At 44.5% G+C, this 26846-nt stretch overlaps 2 protein-coding genes across 5 annotated transcripts in view; both read right to left on the bottom strand.

Annotated features, from left to right (window-relative positions):
• CDK5RAP2 (CDK5 regulatory subunit associated protein 2) overlaps positions 1-13068 on the bottom strand; it is a 69340-nt gene extending 56272 nt beyond the window's left edge. For all 4 annotated transcript variants that reach the window (XM_088177735.1, XM_088177734.1, XM_014873134.2 and 1 more), the window contains exons 1-12: positions 12924-13068; positions 12714-12781; positions 12023-12090; positions 8563-8673; positions 7671-7747; positions 6839-6959; positions 5237-5388; positions 4175-4337; positions 2835-2888; positions 2301-2420; positions 1622-1714; positions 105-323 (exon numbers count right to left, since the gene is read on the bottom strand). In XM_088177735.1, the coding sequence (XP_088033861.1) occupies positions 105-323; positions 1622-1714; positions 2301-2420; positions 2835-2888; positions 4175-4337; positions 5237-5388; positions 6839-6959; positions 7671-7747; positions 8563-8673; positions 12023-12090; positions 12714-12781; positions 12924-12976 (1299 nt within the window). In that variant the 5' untranslated portion in view covers positions 12977-13068. The remainder of the gene's footprint in view (positions 1-104; positions 324-1621; positions 1715-2300; positions 2421-2834; positions 2889-4174; positions 4338-5236; positions 5389-6838; positions 6960-7670; positions 7748-8562; positions 8674-12022; positions 12091-12713; positions 12782-12923) is intronic.
• Positions 13069-21079: 8011 nt separating this feature from the next.
• Positions 21080-26846, bottom strand: part of MEGF9 (multiple EGF like domains 9) — a 43784-nt gene continuing 38017 nt past the window's right edge. Inside the window, exons 4-6 of the mRNA XM_088177678.1 lie at positions 26241-26375; positions 25093-25365; positions 21080-21540 (exon numbers count right to left, since the gene is read on the bottom strand). Of these exons, the coding sequence (XP_088033804.1) occupies positions 21086-21540; positions 25093-25365; positions 26241-26375 (863 nt within the window). The 3' untranslated portion in view covers positions 21080-21085. The remainder of the gene's footprint in view (positions 21541-25092; positions 25366-26240; positions 26376-26846) is intronic.

Below are 26846 nucleotides of genomic sequence, written 5' to 3'. Positions count from 1 at the left end.
CAAAAGTTATTTAAATTAAAAACCTAATATTGTTAGAAAAGGACCTGCTAAAGCACTGAATTATTTCTAGACTTTAGGAAATAAAGCAAAAACGTGATAATAACATTAATGGTTTTGTCACTTCTGCTCTTCTGCAGTTGTGCTTCATCCAGCTCCTTCTCCATTTTCTCTCTTTCCAAATTCAGATCACTCAGCTCTTGGCCAGTGACTTTAATGATCCTTTGTAGCCTGCGATTCTCAGCGTCCTTGGTGAGGTTCTCTGAGCGCAGCTCTGCCAGCAGGGTGTCCTTCTCCATCAGCAGGGCCTGGTAATCTGCAGCACCCTGAAACACACAACAACAGCGTCCAGGCTCCACAGGGGGGTTTGTAAAGCCTGGAGTCTTTACTCCCATTGATCCCACAACCCTGCTCCTCTTCCCAGCGTTTCAGAATTGGGGTGAAAAGAAACAGTGAAATGACAAAGCAAGGAAAGTGTAACAGTAAAGATTTCCTCTACTGATGGAACAAAACTTTCCATGACATCCAGTGCAGGCTAAGGAAGTCTGAGGTAACAAAGGATGAGAGAAAGGCTCAGGTGCAAAGGAGTCCACAGTGCAAACAAGGTCATGGCAGTTTTATTGATTCACAAAGCTTTAATTATATCAAACCCTACTTTTGGAGCAGAGTCCAGTTTCAGCCTGGACTGGGGCAGGAAGTTACTGAGTCTTTCATGGAAAAACAGAGTTAGGGCTGGAAAAGACCTTTAAGATGGAGCCCAGCACCAGCACCGTGTTCACCACCAGCCCAGACCCCCAAGTGCCACATTTTTGGAACATTTCCAGGGATGGTGACTGCACCCTTCCCCTTGGCACAGCCCATTGTGTGTCACCATGACACAGGTGGCCCTGGAGCTCGGAGCAGAGGTGACAGCAGCAGTGAGCTCTGCAGCACCAGCTACTCACAGGGAACTGCATTCTGCTCAGGCTGGAGCTAAGGAGCAGAGCACTGAGGAGAACTGGCTCTGCAATGTGGACTCTGTGGACAGGAAGGATCAGTCACACACTTTTTTAAACTCAGAACTTCTAAAAAATCATCAAAGTCTCAGAAATCATTAAGTCCCTTTGCTCCTTCACACACCATAAGAAAAGCATTGCTAAATCACATTTTCACAAATAACATTCCACTGTTTTATAAATCACATTTATTATATAAATAAATCCAAGCAGGTGTCTCACACCCAGTTCAACTCTGCTAATAGGAAGCCTGTGCTGGCACCATAGTTTTGGGGGAAAAAAAGCTCAAGATAACCTGAGCTCCCCAGAAATTCACGTCTTTATTTTTAACTTATTCTGATATTATGTGTTTCTCTCTTAAAGATTCTGAGTTGGTTTAGATTGAAAAAAATTAAAAAAACAAACCTAAAAAACAAGGTAAGTTATGTGACATTTTAACATTCTATTGTTCAAATAATTTGATTTGGGATTTTTTTTCCCAAGTAAGAAAAATTAATAATTTTAAAACAACATTTTAAACTAATTCCATTCCTCTGCTTTCAAAGATAGCAAGCACTGCCTGCTGTGTGGAACTACAGAGAAGGGAGAAGCAGGAATGGGGGAAATCACAACAAACTGCTTGTTCTTACCTTGAATTTTTGCACATGTGCCTTGTGAGTTGCCTCTCTTGCCTTAGCCAACGAAGCATTTAACTCTTCAATTTCAGAAGCCAGCTCCTCATTCTTTAAATGAAGTAAAATGAATGCTATGTAGGAAGAGTTATTTCCAAGGGATAGCAATGCAGTAATTTCTACCCCATCTCATTAAACATTCATCCAAGTACACAAAACACTTTCAAGAACACCAAATGCATCATAGTAAATCTTATAAAAAGAAATTCATACCCTTATACACTCACTAGACTGCCTATCACTCAAGTGAAGTATTTCCCACTCTTCCACACAATCTGAATTTCAGCTGATGCTGACCTCTCTCATTTCAGCTGCCTTTGACAGCTCCACTTACTCAACAACATAAAATACCCCTCGTATCTTCTAAGTGGTGCTCAGAGCTGATAAAAATCAGTATGCAACTGAGAACATTTTTCTTTCAAGTTCTTAAGGGAGGAAGATACTTAACTGATACTTTCTCCTCTCTCCTCCAGTCCAAGAGCCCAAACTGCAGGCAAGCAGAACTGCTTAGAGAGGTGACAGCAGTGACAGGGACCCACTCGAAGCCTTCTCATGCTTACAGTGAGATCAGAGCCTGCCACACACACAACCCCCCCGTGGTACTTCAACAAACCAGCAAGATCACAATCACCCTTACCTCCTTCTCCTTTGCTTTTATGGCAACAGTTAGTCCTTGGATTGTTTTATCCCTTTTCAAACCATTCTTCTTTTCAACAGCAAGCTCATTTTCTCTCTCTTGCAGCTCTTCTTGGAGTGACTAAATTAGATTATGTGAAAGTTGCATTAACTTCCCACTAAGAGATACTGTAACTGCACATTAATAAGTACATTCCCTCAGAGTTCTTGGAGCTTATTACTCAGATTACCAACATAAAATACAGTCCCCAAAACGAGAGGCAGCATCTCAAAGATGTGCCTGGAATGTTGTATAAGAAGGAGGCAGGCCACAAGCATCAGCTTCAATATTTCATGAGTGTGTCTGTCAGCTTTACTGAAAATTGTTTCAAAAACAGGAGGGGTCTTCCTGTTATCCCACATAAAAGAGAATTTAACAGAGGACCTGCTCTGCTTCCTTTGGAGTCGAGGCCTCCTGTGCCTATGAAAGGATAACAGAGGGAGCCCAACACACACTGAAAGGGGTCAAGGAAACAGGAGCACAATTGCAACTTACCTGAATTTTTTTTCCAAAGGAATTCTTCTCATTTTTAAGCTCCATTCTAAGAGCCTATTAGAACAAAACAGTTGTTATGGTCACTTGAACTCATTCTCAACACAAATGCACTCATTAAGCATTAAACTGAAGCAAAATGAGCTTAAAGACCCTGGGCATGAAATAAACCAGCCCAAATTAAGAAGAAAAAAAAAAATAGAACAAAAGCCCTCAAAACATGTTCTTCCATGAGACAGAACAACTGCACTTGCTGAGTTAACAGAGGTGCATTTTTGTGACATTTATCTTTGTCAGCTTTTATCAAGTGATATTTTAATTAGCTCTTTTCCCTGGGGAGGATACAGAATAATTTGTTTTTAAAAAGTAATCATACATAAAACCAGAGTTGTGCAAATTCATCAGAATTTCTTCTCCAATACTGCAGCCCAAATGATCATATGCACTCTGTCCCCCTCCTGTGAAATGATTCAAGATGATGCTCTTTTCACCTTGACACACAAATACTCCTGTGAAACCAGGGTGGTTTTTCCTGGCACAGACTGATTTAATTGCAAGACCACCCAGAATTGAAAACTTTTCTTACCTCTAATCAATCTAATCATAGAAGATTCTTGATACAGACAAAAAAAGTCTATATGTACTGAGCTGAGCAATATTAAGTTCCAAAACAAAAGGGAAGAAAAATTCTCAGATGCCTGAGAGACTGCATAATTAACTTTCTGAATTCTGCCAGTTTTAATTTTGTCTTTGATTAACCAATAGGGAAAAAAAAAAAAAAAAAGACAACAAGCCTCAGGACCTATTTCTACATTCCAGCTTTAAGGATCTCTGTCTTCCTATTTAGGAGCCAAGTGAAATAAAAGACTGATTCTTGTATCTTTTGTAAGTTAAAGAGGAAACTTGCACTTTATTTCATGAAATGTTTTTATACCTCCCTTACCACAGCTTTTCTTCAGACCATAACAGCAGAGACACTTCCCAAGAATGAATTCTCAAGTCACATTCTTAACTTTTATAGCAGTTATGTCATCCAGTGAGGGATCTATTACCATCTAGGATTTCTCTAAAATATACTTCTGTAAAGCTATTGCACTGTATCTATAACACAGGCATCAAGTCAGTGGGAAGCACAATCTCTCACTGAAGGAATGGATAAATAAGGATTAATATTGCTCACCAAGCCATAGCATAAACCCTGAATGGTAAGGAACTGGAAAATGGAGGAGGAAACAACATTTTAAAAACTGGATGATGTCACTCACATAGTGTCATGCACAAAACCTTTAAAATCCTACCCCCCACGAGATTTATAACATATAATTCATCAGGCATTTCCTCACCTCTATCTCACTATCCTTTTCAAGCCTCAGAGCAAGGGTAAGTTCTCTGATTTTTTCGGCTGGCAAGTTCCCATCAGAAGATCCACTCTGAGACTTTTCCTTTTCGAGGTGTTGAATTAGAGCTTCTTTACTTTTCAGTGACACATTCAGTTGCTCTATAAGTCTAAAATTACAAGATTTTAAGTAGTAATCTTGCACCATCTACCACCAGTTCTCCAGTCATTGCAGTAAATCTTGCAGACAGCTCTCCTAAGTGAAGACTCAAGACAATGCTTGTAGAACTTAAGGAAAGACTTTCATAACCCTGGAAAACTTCAAAAAGTGCTGTAAATTTAACAAAAGCAAACAGGGTTGAGCTATCTGCAAAGTGCTCATTCTTATTTTCCTCCAATACCACTTCAAATATCAACAGTTAAGTTTCAATATTTTACTTACATTGTCCTTTACAGCACACACAAAAACATTATTAATCTATTTCCTTTCTTAGCCCACACACCACATCCTTATGTCCCTTCAGCAAGTGTCTCTCGAGTGCTCAGTTTCATCTAAATTTGTATCTAAGTGGTTCTTATTTCACATAAACAAAATAAAAAAAACATAACATACTAAAAACAAGTCAGGTCAATGCTGTTGTCTTCTGTCAATACACATCTTCACAATTCCAGTATTCCAAGAACAATAAAGATGTTTTGTAACAGAACTGAGTGTTACCATGAAAATTTGCAGCATAAAATGCCATCCCTGATTCCTCATTTTTGTAACCTGGATTGCAGAGGTATTTCTAACAGTGTTTCTCTTCCCATTAAATTTACCAGCCTGACCCATGAGCTCATGTTTCACAGATCCTCACCCTGTTAGGCTTTCAGAGAACTTTTAAAGATGACTTTGCTTCACAAAGAACTAAACTGCTTGCTGTGTTGCCATTCACTCCATGCATGGCCAGTAACTCTGCTGTACCCAAGGGTAGGACCAAACTAATCAAACCCAAACCTGTGCTGACTCTTCACACTTTAACAATAAAGAATTCCAGCAGTTAGAAACATTGCTGGCAACAGTTCTGACCTGTCTTTCTCAGCTTCTGTAACCTTGTCCACATCCTTGGCAGGGGCATTCATAATTGAAGCAAGTTTCTGCTCAGCAGCAATTCTCAGAGCTTTCTCCTTCTCTGTCACTGCAAGGGCTCTTTCCACCTCTTCTTGGGCAGCTTTAAGATTCTGAAATTAAAACACACAATGCTGATGCCTCTAAGAACTAAATGCTCATGAATTTTTTTCACATACTGAAGTTTCTTCTAGCCAACATATGTCAGGATGTTTAATTTAGGGACTTTTACCAAGTATTTCAAGCTCTTTGTAAATGCTTCTGAACTCTGTGCCTGCATTTTCAAGATTAAGCCACTTTCTGTGGTGCAGAAAAAAGGGAAATCTGTTTCAAAGAAATAAAAAATATCCTAACTGATAACAGAACTGGAAACAAAAGTGGCCCTATGCTATGGTTTCAGATTTAGCAATTATAACATGGTTTTGTCCCACTGTCCTCCCACTATCATAATAAATAGCTACACTTAAATTAAAGAGGTTAAAGAAGGGCTTTTTTGTTCAATAAAATTAATATTCCCAAGCTCACTGTAGCTAATTGGAACTCTTTCCAACATCATTTATAATATTGTGCAGGAATTGATAAAGTATGAACCAGACATTTTTCTCTTGAACAGCAAAAGAAGTGGAGATAAGAGCCAGAGATTTCAGTCAGCTTCCTGTGGGTGACCCAACTCACAGAGATGGAGAACGCCAAAAAAGACACACAGAACAACTTGCCATATCCTATATCAAATTTGATTCACATCTTCATTTTTACATTGCAAACTTCCCTGCTGTGCTCACCCAATTTAGTTTCCTATGAAATAAAAGCCTCCTTGTAGGCTAACAAGTCATTCCCCTCCTGCCCTCACATCTAAACTAAAAAGCATCTTTTTAGGGGAGGGAGAGGAAAATCTTCTTCACCACTGAACTTCCCCACTCAACCCCTCTCTGAAAAGCTTTTTTGCCAACATTCACTTGTCAGTCAAGAACTCTGAAGGAAATTAATCTTTGTTAGCACTCCCTGGATCTATATAATTACAGGCTGCTGTGTAAACCTGACTAAAACCACACTGCAGTGTTAGAATTCATAAGCAGAATAAAATTAATGTCAGAGGCCAACACTATCTTTGGGCTACAGAAAATACCTGATCTCCATGAGATCAGAAAATCTGCTCTTCAACCTATCAGATCTGGAAAACACCAGCCTGACTGCCTGATTTGGGACACAGGAAGCAATTTAAGAACTTCTCTACCAGTTCAGCAGCACAAAGAATGCTTTCAGAAATCCCAGTTCCACTGAAATGAATAAGAGGTCATGCAAATTCCCATTTCCTCCTCCCTGAAAGAACTCACTTCAAAGGGATTTCAACCATCCTTGTGGGTCCCTTCCCTTTACACTACAATTCCCCTGTAAAGTAACCAGAATTTAACAATAAACACAAGAATAAACCCTCTCAAGCACAGATAGTGAGGAAAGAAAAAAGACATTATGAAAATACAGGCTGACCACAGGATCAAATCTCAGGTAACTGTACAAAGACAGCAGTGATTCCTTATGATTCCATCAGCTGTGGTCACTCACCTCTTCCAGAAGGTTTATTCTGCCTGTCAGCATTTCCTCCATCTCTTGCAGCTTCTTCTGTGCCTCTTTCCCATGCTGCACTTCAGCATCACCACCCTGGGCCAAGCTTTCAACTGCCTTACTGAGAGACAAGAACACAGACACAAATCCCAGAGCAGAGCAATGTGGAAAACATTTCAGGTGCCAGTGGCTGGTGGATTATGCTCAAGCACCTTCCACCTTCTCTGTACCTGCTTATCAATTCAGGTGACAGATACTAGGCAGCAATTTGGGTGGTGCCTGTGGAACTCACAGACAAGCCTTGGCACAGCAGATAAAAGCATTTTAGATGTATGATGAAAAAGTGACATTTTTCCTTTATATTTCTAAAGCTTCCAAATACACTCTAAAGCCTTCAGCAGAGCTGTGTTTTCTACAGGAAAAGTGAAGACATGGAACTGCTGAGATCTCTTCATTTGCCTTTTCAGCATTTGTTAAAACCTTGTGAGAAAAGAACAGGTAGTGTCTCCTTACTCAACACCAGATGTTATTCATGACTGCCACCTAAATGTTGCTTTCTAGCATGACCTTGTGCAAGGCTCCCTTCAAAGCACAGCAATAGCCTTTTTTGTTTGAGAGATCAAACAAAATTCATCTGGTCCTCAGGAAAACAAAGAAAATTCCATTGCAATTGAGGCCCGGGGGCAACCAACAGCTGCCAGCCTGGATTAGTTTTGAACCAGACATTTCTAAATAAGTGCCCTTTAGATCCTCTAATTCCTAAAGCATCGGGAGAAAAACACATAGAAACAAATCCTAAGTAATGGACAGCAAGAAATAAACTGGTGCTTACTAGGCCTTGATGAGTAGCTTCTCCCTCTCCTGCAGTTCACGCTTCAGACTTTCTATCTCAACTTTCAGCTCAATGTTCTGTGACAAAAGAATGAAAATGTCTGGAAAGAACTGGAAGATCACCCATCCCAAAAGTCATTGGCAGTGTGTAGATTACTTTTTGCTTGGAGCAGCAAATATAAAGCATCACTGGGATAAGAATAGGCATTTAGCTGTTAAAAGACATATTTTGCAAGGTTCAAGTCTTCCAGAAATATCAATAGCATTAAGGACCATTGCACTCAAGCAATACAAATCCCCTGCACACACACTTAACTGCATTAACAGGGAGTAATGCACTTCAGTTTGGGAATTTCTAGGGTTTCCAAGCATATTTTTTCTTTAAGTTATGAGATTTTTTTTTTTTTTTTTCAAAACCTGATTTTATCAACTACAGAAGTTTTTTAGTAATTTTAGAATTATTTTGTTATAGCCTGAGGAAAGGTCTCATGATGTAACTGCACAAAGAACTCCTTGGCCAGGAAGTTGACAAACACCATTTCAACACATCAGCAATTACAAAAAAACCACCAGTGGAAAAGACCAGGCAGCAATATTCAACTGCAGCTGTCATCTACCCAAATATCAATTTATGTTCTTAACTACTGAAAAGTCCATCAAGAGACACTCAAGTTTCCATCCCATTATGGAAAAGAGACCTGAGCAAAGCACCTCTTTAGGTCACTTTAGTTTAGTTATTACTGAAAAGGTTAAGATCAGAATAAAATAACCACACCAAAATTTCCAATAGCAAAAAAAAAAAGATTTAAAAGTCAAGTGAAACAGGCAACCACCCCACAAAACAAACTCTTCAAAAAGAGACACAGTTCCAGGAAATAATTCTAAATGCCTACGATTTTGTAGATTTCTTCAGTGGGACCATCAAACTTCTGCTGCATTCGCTCCTCCAGAAAATAAATACGAAGTTTCAGGTTGAAGTTTTCTTTTTTCAGATCAGTGATTTGCTGTGAAAGAAGCAAGATAATGAGAAAAAGGCAAAAAAAAAAAAGGAAAAATCCTAACCTCCAACAGTTTTGCTTTCACCAGTGCAAGACCAGAATCCCATCCACTCGACAAACTACATACATGTGGGTGACATGTACACATGTCCAGCTGTGAAGGTGTTAATTAAATATGTAAGACACAGTCTGGTGCCCTTTGAACTATTTCCTAAAGTATCAAAATACTGACTGACTTGACACAACAAGAATTGAGGAGAGATTTTTGAATCTAACAACATTAAGTAATTTTTCTAAATGATAGAACTTGAACAAAATACAAGACATCATGTTAAAACAGAAATATTTCCTCAAGTAAAAGCCTGGGAAGGCAGCTTCATTAATAGGAGCCAGGTAATTTTATTCCTAGCAAGAAAAGCCACAAGTGCACAAGTGAGCTCAGTGGAACACCAATAAAACCTTTATCCCATCCCATAACTCATAGTGTAATTCTTTGGGGAAAAATTGCTTATCACTTTTAACCTTCCTTGTAGAAGCAGTAACTTGGTTGATGGTTTCATTAAAGAAAGGAGTCTCCCTCTAAGTTTTTTTAAGATACTGAGCATAAAACATTCATTCAAGTAAGACTCATGTCTCCTGCCAGATGCTTTCAGCAAATGGAAATCTAATATGTTACAGAGCTACTAATAAAATATTTATGTAGGCTTTTCCAGAACACTACAGTGCTATTTGTAAAAATTATTAGCTATACAATTTCCAAAATATTTGGCTTGTGAAACCCAAGATTACTTTCTGCAACTGCACTTAGAACTTGCATCTGTAAACAATTCTTCAGTTTAATAATCCCTGCCCAGCAAGCTGCCTCGTCATTATTCACAAAAGTGAAAATCATCCAAGTGACTGAAAATCCTGCATAAACTTTGTGGCTCATTCCCACACCCTGAAGCAACCTGTAAATCATCCCCAGCAGTTCCTGCTCATTCAGAAAAAGTCCAAGTGACAAAAACTCTCTGAAGTTGTACCAGCTGAACATCTAATTAGTCTCCATACATTCAATATATTTCTAAGTCAAAAGGAAAAAATAATTTCAAAAGAATTCAACATTTCACAATTCTTGTTACATGTATTTCAGTGGCAACAGAGATAAACCAAAGTGCTTAAGGGTAATATTTTCAAAAGGCAAATAAAACAGACTATGCAATCTTAAACCAAGGAGTGAAACAAATGTCATCTCTGATGTTCAGTGTCTTGGATGAAAGTCAGAGCAGGCAGACAACTTAAAAGTTATTGCTTAATGAAAGAAAACACGTAAAATCTGAGAAAGTTCACACTCCAATAAGATTTTAATGGCAACTCTCAGAACTTCTACATTTGAAGACTCAGTCTTAATTCCTTTATGCATTTTGGTTTCTGTATTTAAACAAAAGGAATGAAAACCAAGACAATGATATACATACTGCACAGAATATTCCACAGCATGAACAGCATGGCAGCAAATCCCAGCTCAGATTAGCTCCTTTCCAAATCTGCATGGAGCCAGTTTTGTTCAAAAGGCATCTGTCAGCAGTGGCTGTGGTTTCACAGCACAACAGTTTTCAACTATAAAGGCTGTTTTAGATTTACAGCAAAACTCTAAGTGGGTTTGGAGAGACAAGAAAGAAACCTACAAATATTATTACTCAGTTCCCTTACTTGATACCCATCACCCTTTCTGTTCAGGAACACCTCATTATCCATAACAAGGTCCTCCTTAGAGATGCTTTTCACTGTGCCCATGTAATCATGTTTTCTATAATAGAATGGTTTTCACCTTCTATATTGCAACAAAGCGGGACACCATAAATAATTCAAAAATCTGCATCTCCAGCATTATCCAGCTCAGCACCTTCTCCAGGTATAAACATGAAAGGACCTTTCCTACACGGATCCACCTTTTAGCCCACTTAAGGGTCATTACATCCATCCTGTTCTCTCTGAGCTACAAGGCCAGAGCCCATTCTTTTCATTACATCCTTCTTACAGCCTGTATGAATAACAGAGCTACAGAAAAAAGTTTAATGGTGTTTAATGTATATTCTTCTTCCTTCATGTCAATGGGTCTTTGAGCTTCATTACACTGCTGGCATCCATAAAAGTTCTCATCCCAAGGGAAGTTTTACAGCTCAGTTTAATGTGAGGATGCCAGACCTGTAGGGAGGCCCCTGCTCCACATCACACAGGACAAACAGCAACAGATTTCTCCTCCCTGCTGCAACTTTTTTTCCTGTGCCCAGGAACCCTGCAGATATAGCAAACCACTAGCAAAATGTATATTCTGGACGGAGGACTTTGGCACACATCACAATAAGAGATTTTAATCACAGACCAACGCCAAGGCAGTGTCTGTTTATCCCAGGCAACAGACAGAAACGAGAGAAAGGGAAACATACAGACTGCAAACAACATCCTTCGCCAAAGGCTTTCCAAAACAACCTTTAAATTCTGAGCAAAGAGCACAGCTTTCTCCTCAGGGGGGATATAAGGCCACAAGAAACTGAAAGAGTTCGTACAAACATTCACTTCAAACACAGCATTGCCACAAAAGGTAACAGCAGCCGTGCACTGAAACTGCAGACTGGGCACAGCCCAAAGGCAGCAGCCACAGCCTTTATCTGCAGCAATCATCTCAGAGATTTCAGACTGCTTTCCTCTCCACAGCCTCTTCGCACAACAATAAATATCTTAAAAGTTTTTCACTCTAGTCCTTAACGCACTCCAATCAAATCATCATTCAGCAGACATAAACAACTGTCTTATTCAATTTAAAAAGCCAATACAGCTAAAATATTTTTAAAATCTAATGTTTTCCTTTATATTCTAGTAAGTGCCAAAATACTTTTATCTACAGAGTTGTCACAGTGATACTAGATTTCTACAACACAAGCATTGCAAGCACACTCATACTATAAAGTTAAAAGGCATTATATGGCAGTCAATGAATTAAAAAGCCAAATCCCACACTAGCCTAAATGAAAATAAACTTGATGCTTCCCTGAAATAAATCAACAGCAGATGTTCAAACCAAGTTCTGATGTTTCTGGTGAGCTGAAGGAACTTTTGAGCAGAGAGTGCCAATTTTGTTTCACAACTTCAGCACAGCAGTCGGCTGCTCTGAACAACAAATTCCTGCTTCGGTTTTTGAAAACAACGTATAAGAAAATAAGATTCAAAGCATGGACAGGGACATTCACCTGGTCACACCTCCAACAGATGTGTGTCAACTGACACAAACTAAGAGTCAACACTTCAGCCAGCATGCTGGAAATATCTCAGCAATAAATCTGTCACCGAGTCTTACACTAAAAGTTCTGCTTACATTTTCATAGTCCTTCATGGTCCGAGCTCGAGTTGGTGAGACTGTGTCTTCTGCCACATCTGGTACCACTAGACATTTAAGAAGACAGAAGAAGTTCAGAGAGCAGAATCTAAGTAAGGCTTCGATTTGGCAAAGGTCTACACTAATCTAAACATAACAAAATCTTTTGGGAAGTGAGAGAGGCACTGCTAGGCCCCCTGTTTACATTACACGTTAACATCTACATTCCTTTCCGATCACAGTAAGCTATCACAAACTCCCGAATTCCATCATCCATTTAAATTACGATGTACACTGGAATTAGTCTATGCGAGGTGCGCTGTCAAGAATGAATCCTCAGAGCAAGAACTGGAAGACGCACAGCGAGCACCTTCCCTAACCCAGAGCAGAATGTGTCCAGGCAGCACGGCCTCGCTGGATATTCCGAGTATTTTAAGTGCACGCTGCACAAAACCGCTGATCACCTTATGTAAGGCTGAGAGCCCTAATGACCACAGGCAGCGAGCACGCAGCATTGACGGCAGCAGCGCTGCCGCTCCGTGCTCTTAAAAACTCCTAAATTACCTAAAAAAGAGCATCACTTAAAAGCTTTTTTTTTTTCGCCGCAAGTCTGAGGGTTTTTTTCCGCAGGTTTGGAGACCAGCGTGAAGCACCGAGCCGGGGCAGGGATGTGCGGGCGATCCAGCCTTACCTTGTCCGGCGGGCGGGCCGGGCTGGGGGTCCCCGCGGGAGATGTCCGGCAGCTGGAGCCCGCTGACGCTGGGGAAAGGAGGAGGAGGAGAGCGCTGAGAGCTCAACACCCGGGGCTCGTCCCCCTGAACCCGTCCGCGGCCGGCGGGCCCGGCCCCGCACACGCACCCGCGCTGCCTGAGCGCACCCCCGGCCCGCAGCTGCCCCGTACCTGCCCTCGAACGCCAGCGGCAGCGTCGGGTCCTCCCCCGGCAGCGAATCCATGGATCGGCCGCGCGGCTCCCGCCGCTCCCGCCGCCTTTGTGCGCGGATTTGGCGGCTTCCCTGGAATTCAAACGCCCGCAATCGCTTCCGCCATCTTTGCGTGGGGCGGGCTGAAGCCGCTGAAGCCTCCGCGAAGCTCGCGGGGGGCGGGCACAGTGGAAAGTAAATGGGAGCCGCCCTGTTTGATGAGGGCAGCGGGCCGACATGGGTGGGCAGCGCCATGTTGGCTGAGGGCAGAGCGGGGCGGGTGCCGGCCGGGCGCCATCTCAAGTGAGGGAAGGAGCCAGGGGCTGACCGCCCCGCCTGAGGTGACGCTATGGCAGCGGGGACACGGTGATCCCCGCCGCTCGCCGGGCCCTGCTCCAGACTATGCCCATTTAGAAGAGGCTTTTGAAAGGAGGTACCAGGCCCCCGGCTCCTGGCGAGCCTGGCAGAGCCGCTGGAGCTGATGTTCACCGTGTTCTCGGCAGAGAAAAGCCGTCATTGGGCTTGGCTGAAGAAATCAACACGCGTTAGTTTCACATTCTGGTCACTGCTCATCGTAACGGGCAGGGCTGAAGGCAGTGCTGTCATCATCCGCGCAGGCGGATTTTGAATGGTCTGGGAGATTTTTGTAAAGCAAAGCTTTAAGCGTGTCCGCTGTCCCACTTTTGGTGGAGAAAATGCAACGGCATTGGATATTTCAAATCGTCCACAGCGGGAAAAGCTGAACTGGGTTAAATGCTGCTGTTGTGGCCCCTCCTACACGGGCCATGGCCACAGTAACAGTGCTGGTCACAGGGAGCTGTGCGTCCTGCCTGCCTTCCTTTAATTCATTTAGAGCCGGAATTGAAATACCTCCTTGCAATATTTACATCATCACAGAGTGAGAGTTATTTAGGCTGGAAAACACCTCTGAGATACGGGATCCAACCTTTGAGCAATCCCCGCCTTGTCACCCAGGCCAGCACACTGAGTGCCATGTCCAGCCGTTCCTTGGAGGCCTCCAAGGATGGTGACTCTGTCACCTCCCTGGGCAGCCCCTTCCTAATGCCTAATCACCCATTTTGTGAAGAAATTTCTCCTGATGTCCAACCTGAATGTCTCCAGTACAGCTTGAGGCCATTCCCTGTCGTCCTTTTTCTTGTTCCCTGTGAGCAGAGCCCACCATCCCCCTGGCTGTCCCCTCCTGTCAGGGAGTTTTGCAGAGTTGTAACACAAGGAAGCTTCATCCAGCAGGATACTCACCTGGGAGTGACCCTGTGCATTAGATTTTGTTTCCTCTTTTGGATTTGGTTTCCTCTTTGGTACCAACTCAGGTCAGGTTTCACTCACTTTCCTCTAAGCTGTCTCAAGGCGACTCTTACCTGGCCAGGAATTAGGTCACGGGTAAGGGCTGACCACAGGCCATGAATTCTGTGAGCTCAATTATTCCCAGGTCTGTGAGTTTATTATTTATTCCCAGCTGGCCTGGTGCCCGTGAACTCCATTTCCTCCATGTACCTGCACCAGCTCACTGTTTAGACTGACACACCTGTCAAATGCCCCAGACTGGTGGGAGCAGCTACTGCAGCTCGGGATGTGTACAGTCGTGCACTTGGACTTCCCATCCCTGCTTAATTCTTTCAGCTTTATGGGTACAAGTGCATGATGGAGCTGCAGCAGAGTCCCAAACTGCCAGGAAGTTCCAGGCACTACTTAGCACAATTAAGCTCTTAAGCCCATCTCCTGCCCAACTGGACATGCCTCATGCTTTGCATTTGGGGTCTGATGAGCCCAAGGCATGTTCAGTCCCTGCAACTCCCCCATCAGAGACCTCAGGAGACACTGGTCACCTTATGTGACTGAAGCCCTTTCGCAGTGGCCTCTGCCAAGCTGAAATTAAGTTCACAAAATCAGGTCTGCCATATGGCACCAGGATCTAATCAGCCAAGCTGAAATGTAAATTTTGCTTATTTACAGAGCAGATCTTCATAAAATGAATAACTCCACTCACTTGAAAGGATAACACCAATTTGCTCATTTAAAGTTTTAGTGAGGTGTTACATATTTGATGTAGGTCTTTAAATCAGCATCCATCAGCCACAAGTGCAGAGTAAATCACTCTGCACACACAGCACATGAGTCTGCAGAGTCACAGCCTGTGTCTAACACACTGTAGTCAAAAGGAAACCAGCAGGGCCCTCCTTGTGAAGTTTATTACTTCATGAAGTGGCTGTCTGATGGACAAAGATAGGGATATATAGAGATACATCCCTGTCTATCTTCCCTGGAAGTGTTCAAGGCCAAACTGACTTGGAGCAACCTGGTTTAGTGGAAGGCGTCCCTGCCCATGGCAGGAGGTGAAATGAGATGATCTTTTAGGTCCTTTCCAACCCAAACCATTCTGTGGTCCTATGATTCTATGTATACACACAGGCAGGATGGAAAATTTCCCTGGGAAATTTTACTGGGCAGCCCCATGTTTTACAACCTGCAGTAGCACCAGGAAGCTGCAAGGGGCACAAAGGACTGGGAAATGTGTTGTTTAGAAGCAGTTAACAACTTGTCATTGGATAATCTGCTTAATGTTATTTAACCTTAAGTTCATTAGTAGCACATTTGGGGAGATTACACTAAACTCTCATGCCAGGAAGCCGTGTTGGAACTTTCTTTCTTCTCAAGGCAGCCTGGGATCCTTCCCACCTGAGGCAGAGTCCTAAGGGATGTGGGAAAGGGCTTGTGGTGAGTGCAGTGGCAGGGCTGGGCTGAGCAGGATGGGGGCCAGCTGCTCGCTGTGCTAGGCTGTGCTGGCACAAGGAGGGCAGATGTCACCATCAGCTGAGCACGAGTCCCCCTCACCCTCCTGTTCTCACTCCCTGCTCTGGGGACCTGGTTCAGACTCAGCTCTGCCTCATCCTCACACAGTTCACAGCAAGATTCTTCCTAAGTTAAGTCATGCACAATCCAACTGCTCTGCTAATGCAAATCAGGTCTCAATAAAGTGCCTTGAATTTCACCAGTGTGGCCCTTACACAGCTCTGGCTCAGTCAAACATCTGAATGAACACTTCAAACCACGTGCTCTCTCACTTACCTCTCCAAGTTCTTTGCTTAATAAGGGCTGAAGAGTCAGACACAGCTTTCACCAAAAACAGCCTTCAGCAGTTGTGTTTGCAAAACAAAAATCAATTTCCTAACTCTGCCAAGTGAGAAGGAAATACAAGTTTTCCACAGGCCCCTCTGCAAACACTCCCAGAACTGATGCTACAGATGTGGATTTCAGAATATCTATAACAAAGATGGCCTTTGAAAGACATCTGTGGTCACGAAGAAAAATCTGATACAATATCCTCATCCCACTTCCAGCTTTGCTCTGAGGGTTTCATTGTTAGTGATTCACATCTCTGACAAAATGTGTCCATGTGAATGATACAGAAAACAGTGGGAAAACAGCCAGTGCCTGTGGAGCTCCCAAACATAGCTGAGGGCTGGGACGGTTCACAGCACACACAAGAGATCAGAGGGTTCATTTTTTAGCTGGATTTTCCGACACAGAATGTCAACTGTGCTTATGAATATCTATGGTAGAAAACATTTTTGTGCCTTGGTTCTCATCTCCCATACAGGGGCATAATGAAGGAATAATTCTCTTGGAACAAATGTTATTACTGGAATGAGATTGGATTCAATCCTTTCTGTCACTGGGAAGACTTGCTGAAATTCAATGAACAGAAACACAAATGCAAAAATCCAAGTGGCATAGATACAAACTATATACATTTATTTTTATTCATTTTAAATAACATTCTTCTGTATAAATTCTGACATATATTCAAATCATACACTTTTTTTTTTTCTTTTTAGAAATGCATTTGTAAGCATAGCATATGCTTGGGAGACGCCGTATTTGGATGTAGAGTGAGACTGATGGGTTTCAGATGGGAGCAAGTACAACTTTTAAGGCCCACATTTTTCTTATTTTAATCCATTCCTCTGACACATAAAGAGCAGAGTCCTGTGGGAGCTCACTCGAAAACTTCACTTAAAAGAGAAAACTATTTTTATATCCTTTATTTAAAGGAGACTGTGCAAACTTTCTGCCACATTTACATTGCCTGTGACATTGAAGAGGATGATGCTGTACAGCAGTGGTTAACTGGCCCAGGGTACCTGAAGGATGCTGGATATATCCCTTCCTCTTTCCGAAATGCTTGCTAAGTTTGCTCAGCCTGGTCCAAGGGAATTATCATTCCAGTGGCTGACATCTCCTGACAGCTCCCCAGGGCTAGTGCTCCTCGTAGCTATTTCCAGCTACAGTGGTCCACGAGATTCGAGATCATCTCTCCTCATTAGCCCCAAGGGCTCCCCTGAGCTGAGAGCCCTGCACAGGCTGCCCCGAGCCCTGCCCCACCCCAGCTCTGTCCCTTTACCTGCTCATCCTGTCCCATTGCCTTTCTACCCAGCTGGACTCGTCCCAGCCAGAGCAGCTGTGTCCTCACACTGCCCAGGATCGTGCCTGGATTCGCCTTCCCACATCCCCCAGCCCCCTGTCCTGTCACACCTGCCCTCTGCTCTGCAGCTGCTGTCCCATGCCACCAGTGCCCTTCCTGTGACAGCCCCAGCACTGCAGCTGGGCACCATTCCCAGGCACCAGGTGCTAGAGGTGCCCATCAGGAGCACCACGTGTACCTGGATTGCCACCTCAGCCCCACAGGTCACCAAGATGCCCTACCCTGGCCTCGCTGGCTGCTCAGCTGGGCCCCAGAACAGTCCTGAGAGTCCACTTCTGGTTTAGCTGCCCTTACCCAACCTCAGGACAAACCTCAGCACCTGGGAAGCCTCATGACAAGCAATGGCACACATAATGCTCTGCTACTCCTCCACATACAACCCAACCCAAGGGGACTGGAGACAGAACCAGCTCAGCTTCTTCTTCCTCTCCTGTGGTGCCAGGGGAACTGATAAAAGCACGGAGGAGCTGATCTCACATCACCAAAGTCAAACACGAAGTTGTTTGTTTTTTCCCTGCTGAGGCACTATCTCCTTTTATTACTGTTGCTCCTGTGTGCCAAAGCCTGGGTGGCAGGAGGTGGCTGCTGTGTCCCTGCTGAGTCATTCTGCCATTTTGACAAGCACGGTGCCAGTGCCACGTCCTCACTGTGCTCCCTGTTCAGGAGCATCCTGAGCCACCCAAATCTGGGCAGCCAGGTCTCCCCTGCCCAACCAAGCTTCCCACCACGTGTTCCAGGCTGTCTCCATCCCTTCATCCAGCTGTGCAATCCACAGGCAGCAGCTGTCTCACCCTGCAGGGCATCCCCACTCCTCCTCTTCCCAAACACAAAGCCTTTGGATTACTTTGGAGGTCAGAAGCAGCCCAGGTGCCAACACCTCCTGTGCTGTGGCAGGCAGGGACTAGGAGGGTTCAGCACCTGAGCCCACGCTCTGCTCGAGCAGATGGTCCCTATTTCTACGGTGACACAAAATCCAAGCCTGCTCCTGTTACAAAGCAACCCACAGTCACAGCAAAATTTAAGGAAGAGGTGTTTTGTGTCAGAGATGAAAAAATCTGCTGAAGTATTTTAGAAACATTAAAGTGAACAGCCGTGTCCTTCAATTTGTTTGCTAGCATTAGTCCCAGAAGCCAACACTTCCTAAATTACCTTTCCCCACCCCATGAAGTGACCAAGTGCAAGTGTATCCCTACATCAGCACCTCTAAATAATTCCAACTTCTAGGAAATTTTCTGTTTTGTCACCACCCTGCTCTTTATAAGTCTGATGAGTAACTCGAGGATTAGCAATATCCAGATTTTCTCCTCCAGTCCTCCCCCGTTTTATAACTAAAAGTAACGTTGCTCTGAATGACACGAGCCAGAATTATTACCTGAAGTATGAGACCTCACCCAGGCCCACCACAGGCAATGGGAGCTTTTCCATCAGCTTTATTCCATCAGCTTGGGCCTATATGCAATTCCACACTCTGCCCTCACCATTTCCCTTGGTCATCCTCAATGATTTTCATTCTGACTTGCCATGCCTCATCTTTAAATGAGACAGCAAGTTTTTGAGGCAGAAATGGCATCTTTGAGCATGTGTTTGAATCACCTACTTCCCCCCCACCAAGTTTCCAAAGATAAGAGAAACCTCCTCACAGCACCAAAAAAACAAATAAATAACCAATATGTTCTCTCAACCATTTCTCATCTGGAGAAATATTCACTTTTTCCTGGCTCAGAGGATGCATCCACCAGCTCCTGTATCACCATTGCCCCACCATACACAGCAATGCAGCTGCAGCTCTGAGGTTGGGCAAGAGTGAGGGGAAATATTTGTTTCTTGCCCTGTTTCCATGCAGTAGTTTGATTTCCAGGGGTGTGACAGGTAGCACAGGAAGCACAGCCCCTGCCCTGAGGCACTCACACTGCAGGTACCAACCCAGGAGCTCCATGGTGTGACCCCCAGTGCAGTGCTGCCTGTTAGTTGTTCTCTCTGCTAACAGCCCACCAGCCTCCCACCAAAACCTGGCAATCTGTAAAACCTGTTCCCTGTAGTGTTTTTTGGACAGCTGATTCCCCACCACCACCTTGTGCCACTTTAAATTCTCCAAGCATCTGTGCCCTTTTACCTTCCGAGCCTCGAGGTGCAGATCGGGTCCTGTGAGCTCTTCATCCCAAAGCTCTTTCCACCCAAATCCAGCAGATCTTTGCTTTTGGCCCTCAGGGGGCTGAGCTCAGCCCTCCAGCACGTCCCCCTGCCGTGTCAGCTCAGCAGGGATGGCAGTGGGATCCCTCCACACCACAAGCACCCACTTGGGAGAACCTCAGCCATTGAGCCCAGGCTCTCGGCGTGTTTGTGACAGTGTATTTGCATTTTGTATAGAGACTTAAAAGCAAAGAATATATTGGTGCATCCAATTTTTGGACACTTACTCAGCCCTAGTCATGGCAACACTGGCATTCACTCTGTATTTGAAGGAATGGCAAAATTTGACAGACACAAGTAGGGAACACTCACATTTTCTCTAAAAAAGAAGTTATTCAATGACAGTGGAAGAAAAGCTTTAAGCAGTTGGTGTTTGCCAGAGGCCCAGCTCCAACAATATTGCCATCTCATTTACAGTATTTTAAACAATCCTCATGTTTTTTCTTTTTTAAACAACACCACTAACCGCTGTACAATTAAAACCTAGAGGATAAAACATGACCTGGGGCGTGGGGGAGGTTGGGAAGGGGCTCATGGTTTCATTGTTGGGGATTTTTTGGTTGGTCAGTTGGTTGCTTGTCCTTTTTACAAATAATTACAAATACAATTCCAAGAAGATATATTACATTTTATATACAGAACACACCATTTCTATCAGGGTAGGGTATTAAGCCTGGCTTTTATTTTTACATGGCAACCCTGAGATGTCTTGTCGTCTTCCCTTGCACAGAAACTATACAAGTTCATTAACTCCTTCTAGAAAAAAATGGATTGCTATGTCTTAATAGCATCATCACCCTGTATAAATACTCAGAAAGGGAAAAGCTGTGTCTCTTCCCTAACTCAATGTTCTTAAGAATTTTTCCCATTTTCCTGCTTAGTGGGAACAGATAATGGTGACTTTTTAAAGTGTGCAACTCACTCCTCCTACTTGCCTTTTGGTAGTACAGTGAACAATTACTTCCCTTTTTTTTTTGTTCTCCTTTTCAAGTAAGTTACTGTCAGGAATGAAGATGATGCCTTTCCAAAGATCTGTTTCCTGAAATTCCACTGTTAAATCATGAGCTACTTCTCAAACTAAAGGATGAAGACACAAGTGTTGGGTTGGCTGGAAACCAAGTAGCTTCTGACTCCTCATCGGGTTCTGCTCTCTCCACCCCACCACCTCTTCATAAAAAATGTTTCAATTCAGCATAATCCAGTTTATAGCAACAGTGAATTCTATGGATCTTTATGGAGAACAGGACACTGAATGCATTTCACCACACTACCTGAAACTCAGATGTACTACACTGTCTTCTGTCCACCTGCAAGCTACAGCACGCCTGGCACCAGAGAGTATCTGAAGAGCAAATTCCTCTGCGTGGAGCCCTGGCACGGATCCTGACACCCCCTCCACAAGCCCTGTAACTTTTTGAAAAGCAAACTTTGGAAGAGCTGGATGACTTCTAAGCTTTATAATTATGCATGGGAGTCGTCAGCGTGAGCTGTCCATTCGGGGCCACCTCATTGCCATCATCTTCCAGCAGCCCCGACACGTCAGCGTTGGGAATGCTGTCGTGGTAGCTGCTGAAACTGATGTTGTCCTCCTTGAGCTCAATGGTCCAAAAGGGAGCGTTAAGTTTTCGGTTCTGATACTCACGGTACATGTAGACAGCACCCACAAAGCCCATTAGTAGGACCACAACAATGATGATCACTGTCAAAATAATGATGTTAAACTGAGTCCACGAAACATCTGCGAAAGCAGAGGTGCTGTTGTCAGAGGAGCTTATGGGAAATATTGTCTGTAGAGTTGTTGGTGACAAAGTACTGTTTAGCACTGCTGTGGAAAAGGATGTGGCCTTGGTGGTATTTGGAGCAGAAGTTGTAAACTCCGTTGGTTCTGGGCCAAGAGTGGCTTCTACAAAACAAAAAGAGATCAATAAAAAAATCTGCTGAGCTGAAAATCAAACACAAGAATAAGAAATTTGACATTTATATCACAGTTATTATGGCAATTAAGGCTACCCTGCTAAACTGTATTTTCTCTAAGCAGTTGAGAAAATGTCTGTCCAGGGTTGTGTTTGGGGTTTTTAATACAATTCTGTGTGCTAAGTGCCCATGGACTACAGGACTCCTCTAAAGAATCTGGTGCTGAGGGACAGGTGCAGCAGTCAGGATTCAGGGTTCAACACAGGAGCTCATGATGACAGCAAGTTCCAGTCCGGCTCCTGTTCAGACCAGGAAAATGGGGTTTTACCAAGATCAGCAAGTTTAGACTCTGAACCAACGTGTCCCTTGATGTCTGTGTGGCCTGCACACTCAGACACAGCAACTCCAGGAGCTTAAACCCTTCACAACCAGTGCACCAGACATAGGATTTTGTTCACAGTATTATTATTTCTGCAAGATCAAAACTGAAAAAATGAACCACAAGTCCACTCAGCCATCCCAGCATTTTGCAGCAGGTTCAGTGTTTACACCACTTTAGGTAATAGGGCAAAATAACCTCAGTTCTGCTTTCAAATGAAGTCATACACAAGCCACACAGAAACCCCCAGTCTACACAGCTAGAAGCAGAAGGTCACCAAATCACAACAAAAAAACCCTGTGGATGTTTTTCAGAAGCTTTTGAACACAGCAGAGGCCAGCTGGGATCCTGGTTTGGTTTCAGCTGCTGGCATAGGTGCACACAGGAAGGATCAGAACATGGAACTACCAGGCTGTGCTCTGTCTTTTCCTTGGCACAAAATAGCCAAGAACCTGCCCTGCTTCCAGCAGCCATGGGATAAGTCCCTTCTCAGTTCAGGAGTCACGTTAACCTTGAGATCTCAGAAGTGGGATGGGAATTCATTATGCCTGCATCAAACCTGTTGAGCTACCGGCCTCAGAGAGCACCATAAATCTGTAGTGTTAAGCTCACAAATGTAGCTAATAAAGCATTTCCTCACATGAATAACCTGATCTATTTTAGATTCTCAAGTCCAGGCAACAGGAACACTCCACAAGCTGAAGCCTCAATCAGCCAGAATGTTCTCTGCACCTATTGCTCCACAGGACTCTCTGCATCCTCTTTCCCACTCTCTTCCTGCCAACAGAAAAGCAACTTCATTTTAAATCCACGTACAGCTGCAGCAATTACAGCTGATGGTGCCATGCTGTAAAGATCCAGCTTCCAGCTCTCCTGAACATCTACTAATTATGATTGAGGAGGAGAGTCACTTCCGAAGGACTAATTTTGCACTAAGTTGCATCTCCAATGGCAACAGGAGCTGGAAATATTCAGCACATGTCCTGCCACGGGCCCTCAGGGGAACTCCCACAAGTTAACTTTGGGCTGTCACGTTCCCAGTTCAGGCAATCGAGAAAGAAATTCCTCTGCAAGGGGCATCACACACCTAAACTGCGGTTCCTGCCCAGAGTCCCCTCCCTGCAGCAGCTCCTCTGCTCTCTACAGCTCCTGCCTTAGGCTGATAAGGACAATCAGGATGCTGAGTGCCAGAAAGCATTTCTCTATGGCATGACAGGCAAAATTTTGCAATAGGAAGCAACATGACAGGAGCAAGAGGTTCCTGGAAAATTTTTGGCTTTGGGAAAAGGGCATGAGGAATTCAGTCATCTTTTCCAAATTCCTTCTCCAACACTCAATCCTTGGCAAACCCTGCCAGTAGCTATAAGTAGGGAAAAAACAGAACCGAGACAATGGCTGATTCACCAGCAAGGAAGCAGCACTTTTCTGGGCTTTATTTGTGAGTCAGCACCAGCTCAGGGCTGGCACGGAGGCCTGGGGTGAAGACATTTCCTGGCTCTCCCAGGACCGGCACGGAGAAGTGTCGGGCTCTGCCTGCTCCGCTCCCGGCCGTGCCAGCTCTCCAGATGTCCCAGAGCAGCTCCCTGAGAGCAGCAGCTGCTCGCTCCACGGGCTGCTTTGGCAGCTCTGACGGCAGCCTCGGATCCAGCTGCTTGATTGAGGCTCTGGCTCTGCAGAGCTCTGCGCTGGAGGAGCTCTGGCACAAGGCTGTGCCCGGTCCCGGCGAGGCTGCGGTGGCACAGAGCCACACTGCACCAGCACCGAGTGCCTGCTGTGCCTCCCCAGGGCAGCAGGAACACCACCTGTATGGGGCTGGAAACGCTTCTTTGGGCCTTTGAATATCCTCTCTATCCGACCTAAAAGCAACAGAATCCTGGTCAGGCTTAAGACTCTGGACAGCCCCCGTGGATTCATGAGTTTTGCCCAGGCTGTACAGAACTTGCTGTCTCATTTCACCTGCAGCCACTGAAACAGAGCTTGCGTGATGATTTCACTCCAGATGCCACTCAAATGCACTGGTGATTCATGAAAATCTTAACCTAAAACAAGTTCATGCTCATTAACCTCAGCATGTCAGTTTTTAGGCAACTTTTGTTCAAGGAACTGGAAAGAAGCTGGACATCTTTTTAATTGCTTAATAAAAAAGGGAAAACAGAAGTGTCAGGGAGAGAGGAAAGCTCAAGGAGCATGTCCCAGCCCCCTTGAAAGGGGAAAGGTTTTCCCCACATCGGGAACTGGCTATAACAATGCCATTAAAACAAAACTGAATGGTGAAAACTGCAAGTACCCAAGCAAAGCCATACATACAGGTTTTAATGAAGCAAGGTTATGTGGATCCTTGCACAAAGCCAGAGCTGTTCAGGGGGAGGTAATGGATGAGCTGATGTAAAAGTGCCATTTCCAGCCCTGTTACAGCTAATGAGCATCCAACTTTGTTGTACTGATCATGTCCCTGAGCAGGAAAGGACTCTCTGATTACACACCTAGAGAGCAGCACAGGACTGAAAACCACATTAGCTCCTGATGGAAGATCTGAATTGAATCTCTGTCCAGGACAAGGACAAATTTGTGCCCAAATACTTCCCTGAACTCTGGGCTCTTTCACCTGATACATCACACTGGTACTGTTTCCATGCATGGTGTTGGACATCCACCATGAAAACCAACCTCCAGATAACCACTGAAGGAGCAATTTCAGAACCCTTTTCTCTCATTCTACATTAAATACACTACAAATAGACAGTAGTGTATTTTTCCAGCTTGTTCACTAGCAGTGCCTGGCAGGGTTTGGAATCTGGGTGGTTACAGAGCTAACTCTAAACCACCCTTCAAGGCCAGTAGGCACCAATGAGTGCACGCTGGAATCACCTGCCCAGGGAGGTGGAGTCACTGTCCCTTGAAGTGTTTAAAAAAAGACTGGACATGGCACTCAGTGCCATGGTTTAGTTGATGGGGTGTCAAGGTCATAGGTTGGACTAGATGATCTTAAAGGTCTTTTCCAACCTAGTTCATTCTGTGATTCTACTACAAAGATTTGGTTTTCTTCTCTGCACCAGAGACCAGATGAATCTAAACCAACACGAACAATTAATACCATTCCCTCCCCAACCTTTGGGCAGCTGCACAGTGAGCCTTGACAGTGACTCGAGCAGCACATTTTACCTTTCCTGGTGCAGTTGGTGCCCTCGGAGTCCCTGCTGTAGCCCTCCTGACACAGCTCACAGTGGAAGCCCGTGGTGTGGTACAGACAGCCGATGCACTCGCCGCTGTCCGGCCGGCACACGCTGGGGGACAGCGCCGGGTCCACGTTCCCGTTGCACTTACACCTCACACAGATGCTGTCCGAGTTGTAGTAGCCCTTGTCACACTGGTTGCAGTTGAGGCCAGTGTACCCTGGTTTGCACTTGTCACACCTCGGGATGCTCTCACCAGGCTCTGGAGAACACAGAAAGCAAAGCAGGGATGTGCCACAGCCCCTTGCAGAGACACTCGTGCTGTGGGGTTTGTTCTGTGGGGCCCTGACAAAAATCAGCAGTCACCAAGTATTGGCTGATCTCAAATTTTGAGTTGGAAACACGACTTTTGAACTGCAGCACTTGCTCTGTTAGTAGGGGAAAAAACAGCTTTGGGGAGTTCTGATGCCTTGCACCAACCTCGCAGAGCAAACTCGGCACATTGCTAAGGAAATAGATAATTATTCCTGAACATTTCCATCTCAAACAGGCAATTTCAGAGAACAGCTGGAACTGTATCAGGGATGTTTGCAATCCAAAAGAACTTTTAGGCCTATAGAATGCCAGAAGCATCTTGCTTGCAAAATTGATAAGGGAAATATCAAAAACATCTTACATATGGCTATTACAGCTCTGACTTCTCTCAGTTACACTGGGGAATCTGCATGGAGTCCCATGGAGATGTTCAGAGGCAGACTCAGAAGTATGGAGGGCTACATGGCACTGCTGAACATCTCCTGCCCCCCTCCTGGCTGCCACAAGCTCAGAAGCTTCTCTGCAAAAACCTTGCAGGTCCTTCAAAGCAGACTGCAGCACACACTGGGAGCTGGAACTGAACTTTAAGATCCCTTCCAAGCCAAACCATTTTGTGATTCTGATCCCTCCCCTGCACAGCTGCTCTCACAAGAGGCAACACAAGCACCAGGGACCCATCACAGCAGGTGCTGCCTGCAGTGCCCACAAACAGGAGCTCCACAGGCTGTAAAACACCTTGCTGGGCTGACACACTCTGAGGGGTGATCTAACTGAGGAGAGAATCCTTCATTAGGAGGAATTAGACCAAAACAGGAGCCTCACGTATGTGGCAGGTGCCGGTGGATGCCACAATGGAGCAGGGGCAGTGCTGGCAGCCGTGGGTGCTCTGATAGAAACCCTCCTTGCAGAGCTCACAGTGCTTCCCCTCAGTGTTCTCCTGGCAGTCCAGGCAGGTGCCTGTGGAACAGAGAGGAGAACAAGCAAACATTCAGCAGCGGGAACTGGAGCAGAACATTTGGAGCAAGAATCCACGTGGAACACACTCAATTATCAGAGCTCACAGGTGGTTTTGGATGCCCTCTGGCCAAAACATGGCCCTGGCCTCTTATGACCTTCTGATGCTCATCCCCCTCACATTTCACACAGATAATGTGAAAAAGCAGGTGGCCCCAGCAGAGAGGCCCCACAGCTCATCACTAAAAGGTCACTGCAGGTAAACACGAGTTATCAGTGTTAAAATTCTCCTCAAGGAAAGCAGTTTCAGTTTGCATTTATACCAGTGAGATGGAACACTGATGCTTCAAGTCCCCCACTCTCATGAGGGGTCCCTCAGGTTTACACCTTTGGTTTTTTGTGTGCAGCCCCTTCCTGTACACCAGAGCTGGTGGTCAGGGGCGAGGACATGCCACTGTCCTGCTTTGGGGACAG

The sequence above is a fragment of the Sturnus vulgaris genome, chromosome 22 (genome assembly GCF_052056855.1).
Source record: "Sturnus vulgaris isolate bStuVul1 chromosome 22, bStuVul1.hap1, whole genome shotgun sequence".
NCBI classification, from domain to species: domain Eukaryota; kingdom Metazoa; phylum Chordata; class Aves; order Passeriformes; family Sturnidae; genus Sturnus; species Sturnus vulgaris.
Note: the sequence above shows the minus strand (reverse complement) of the source record. Positions and strands in the feature narration are given on the sequence as shown.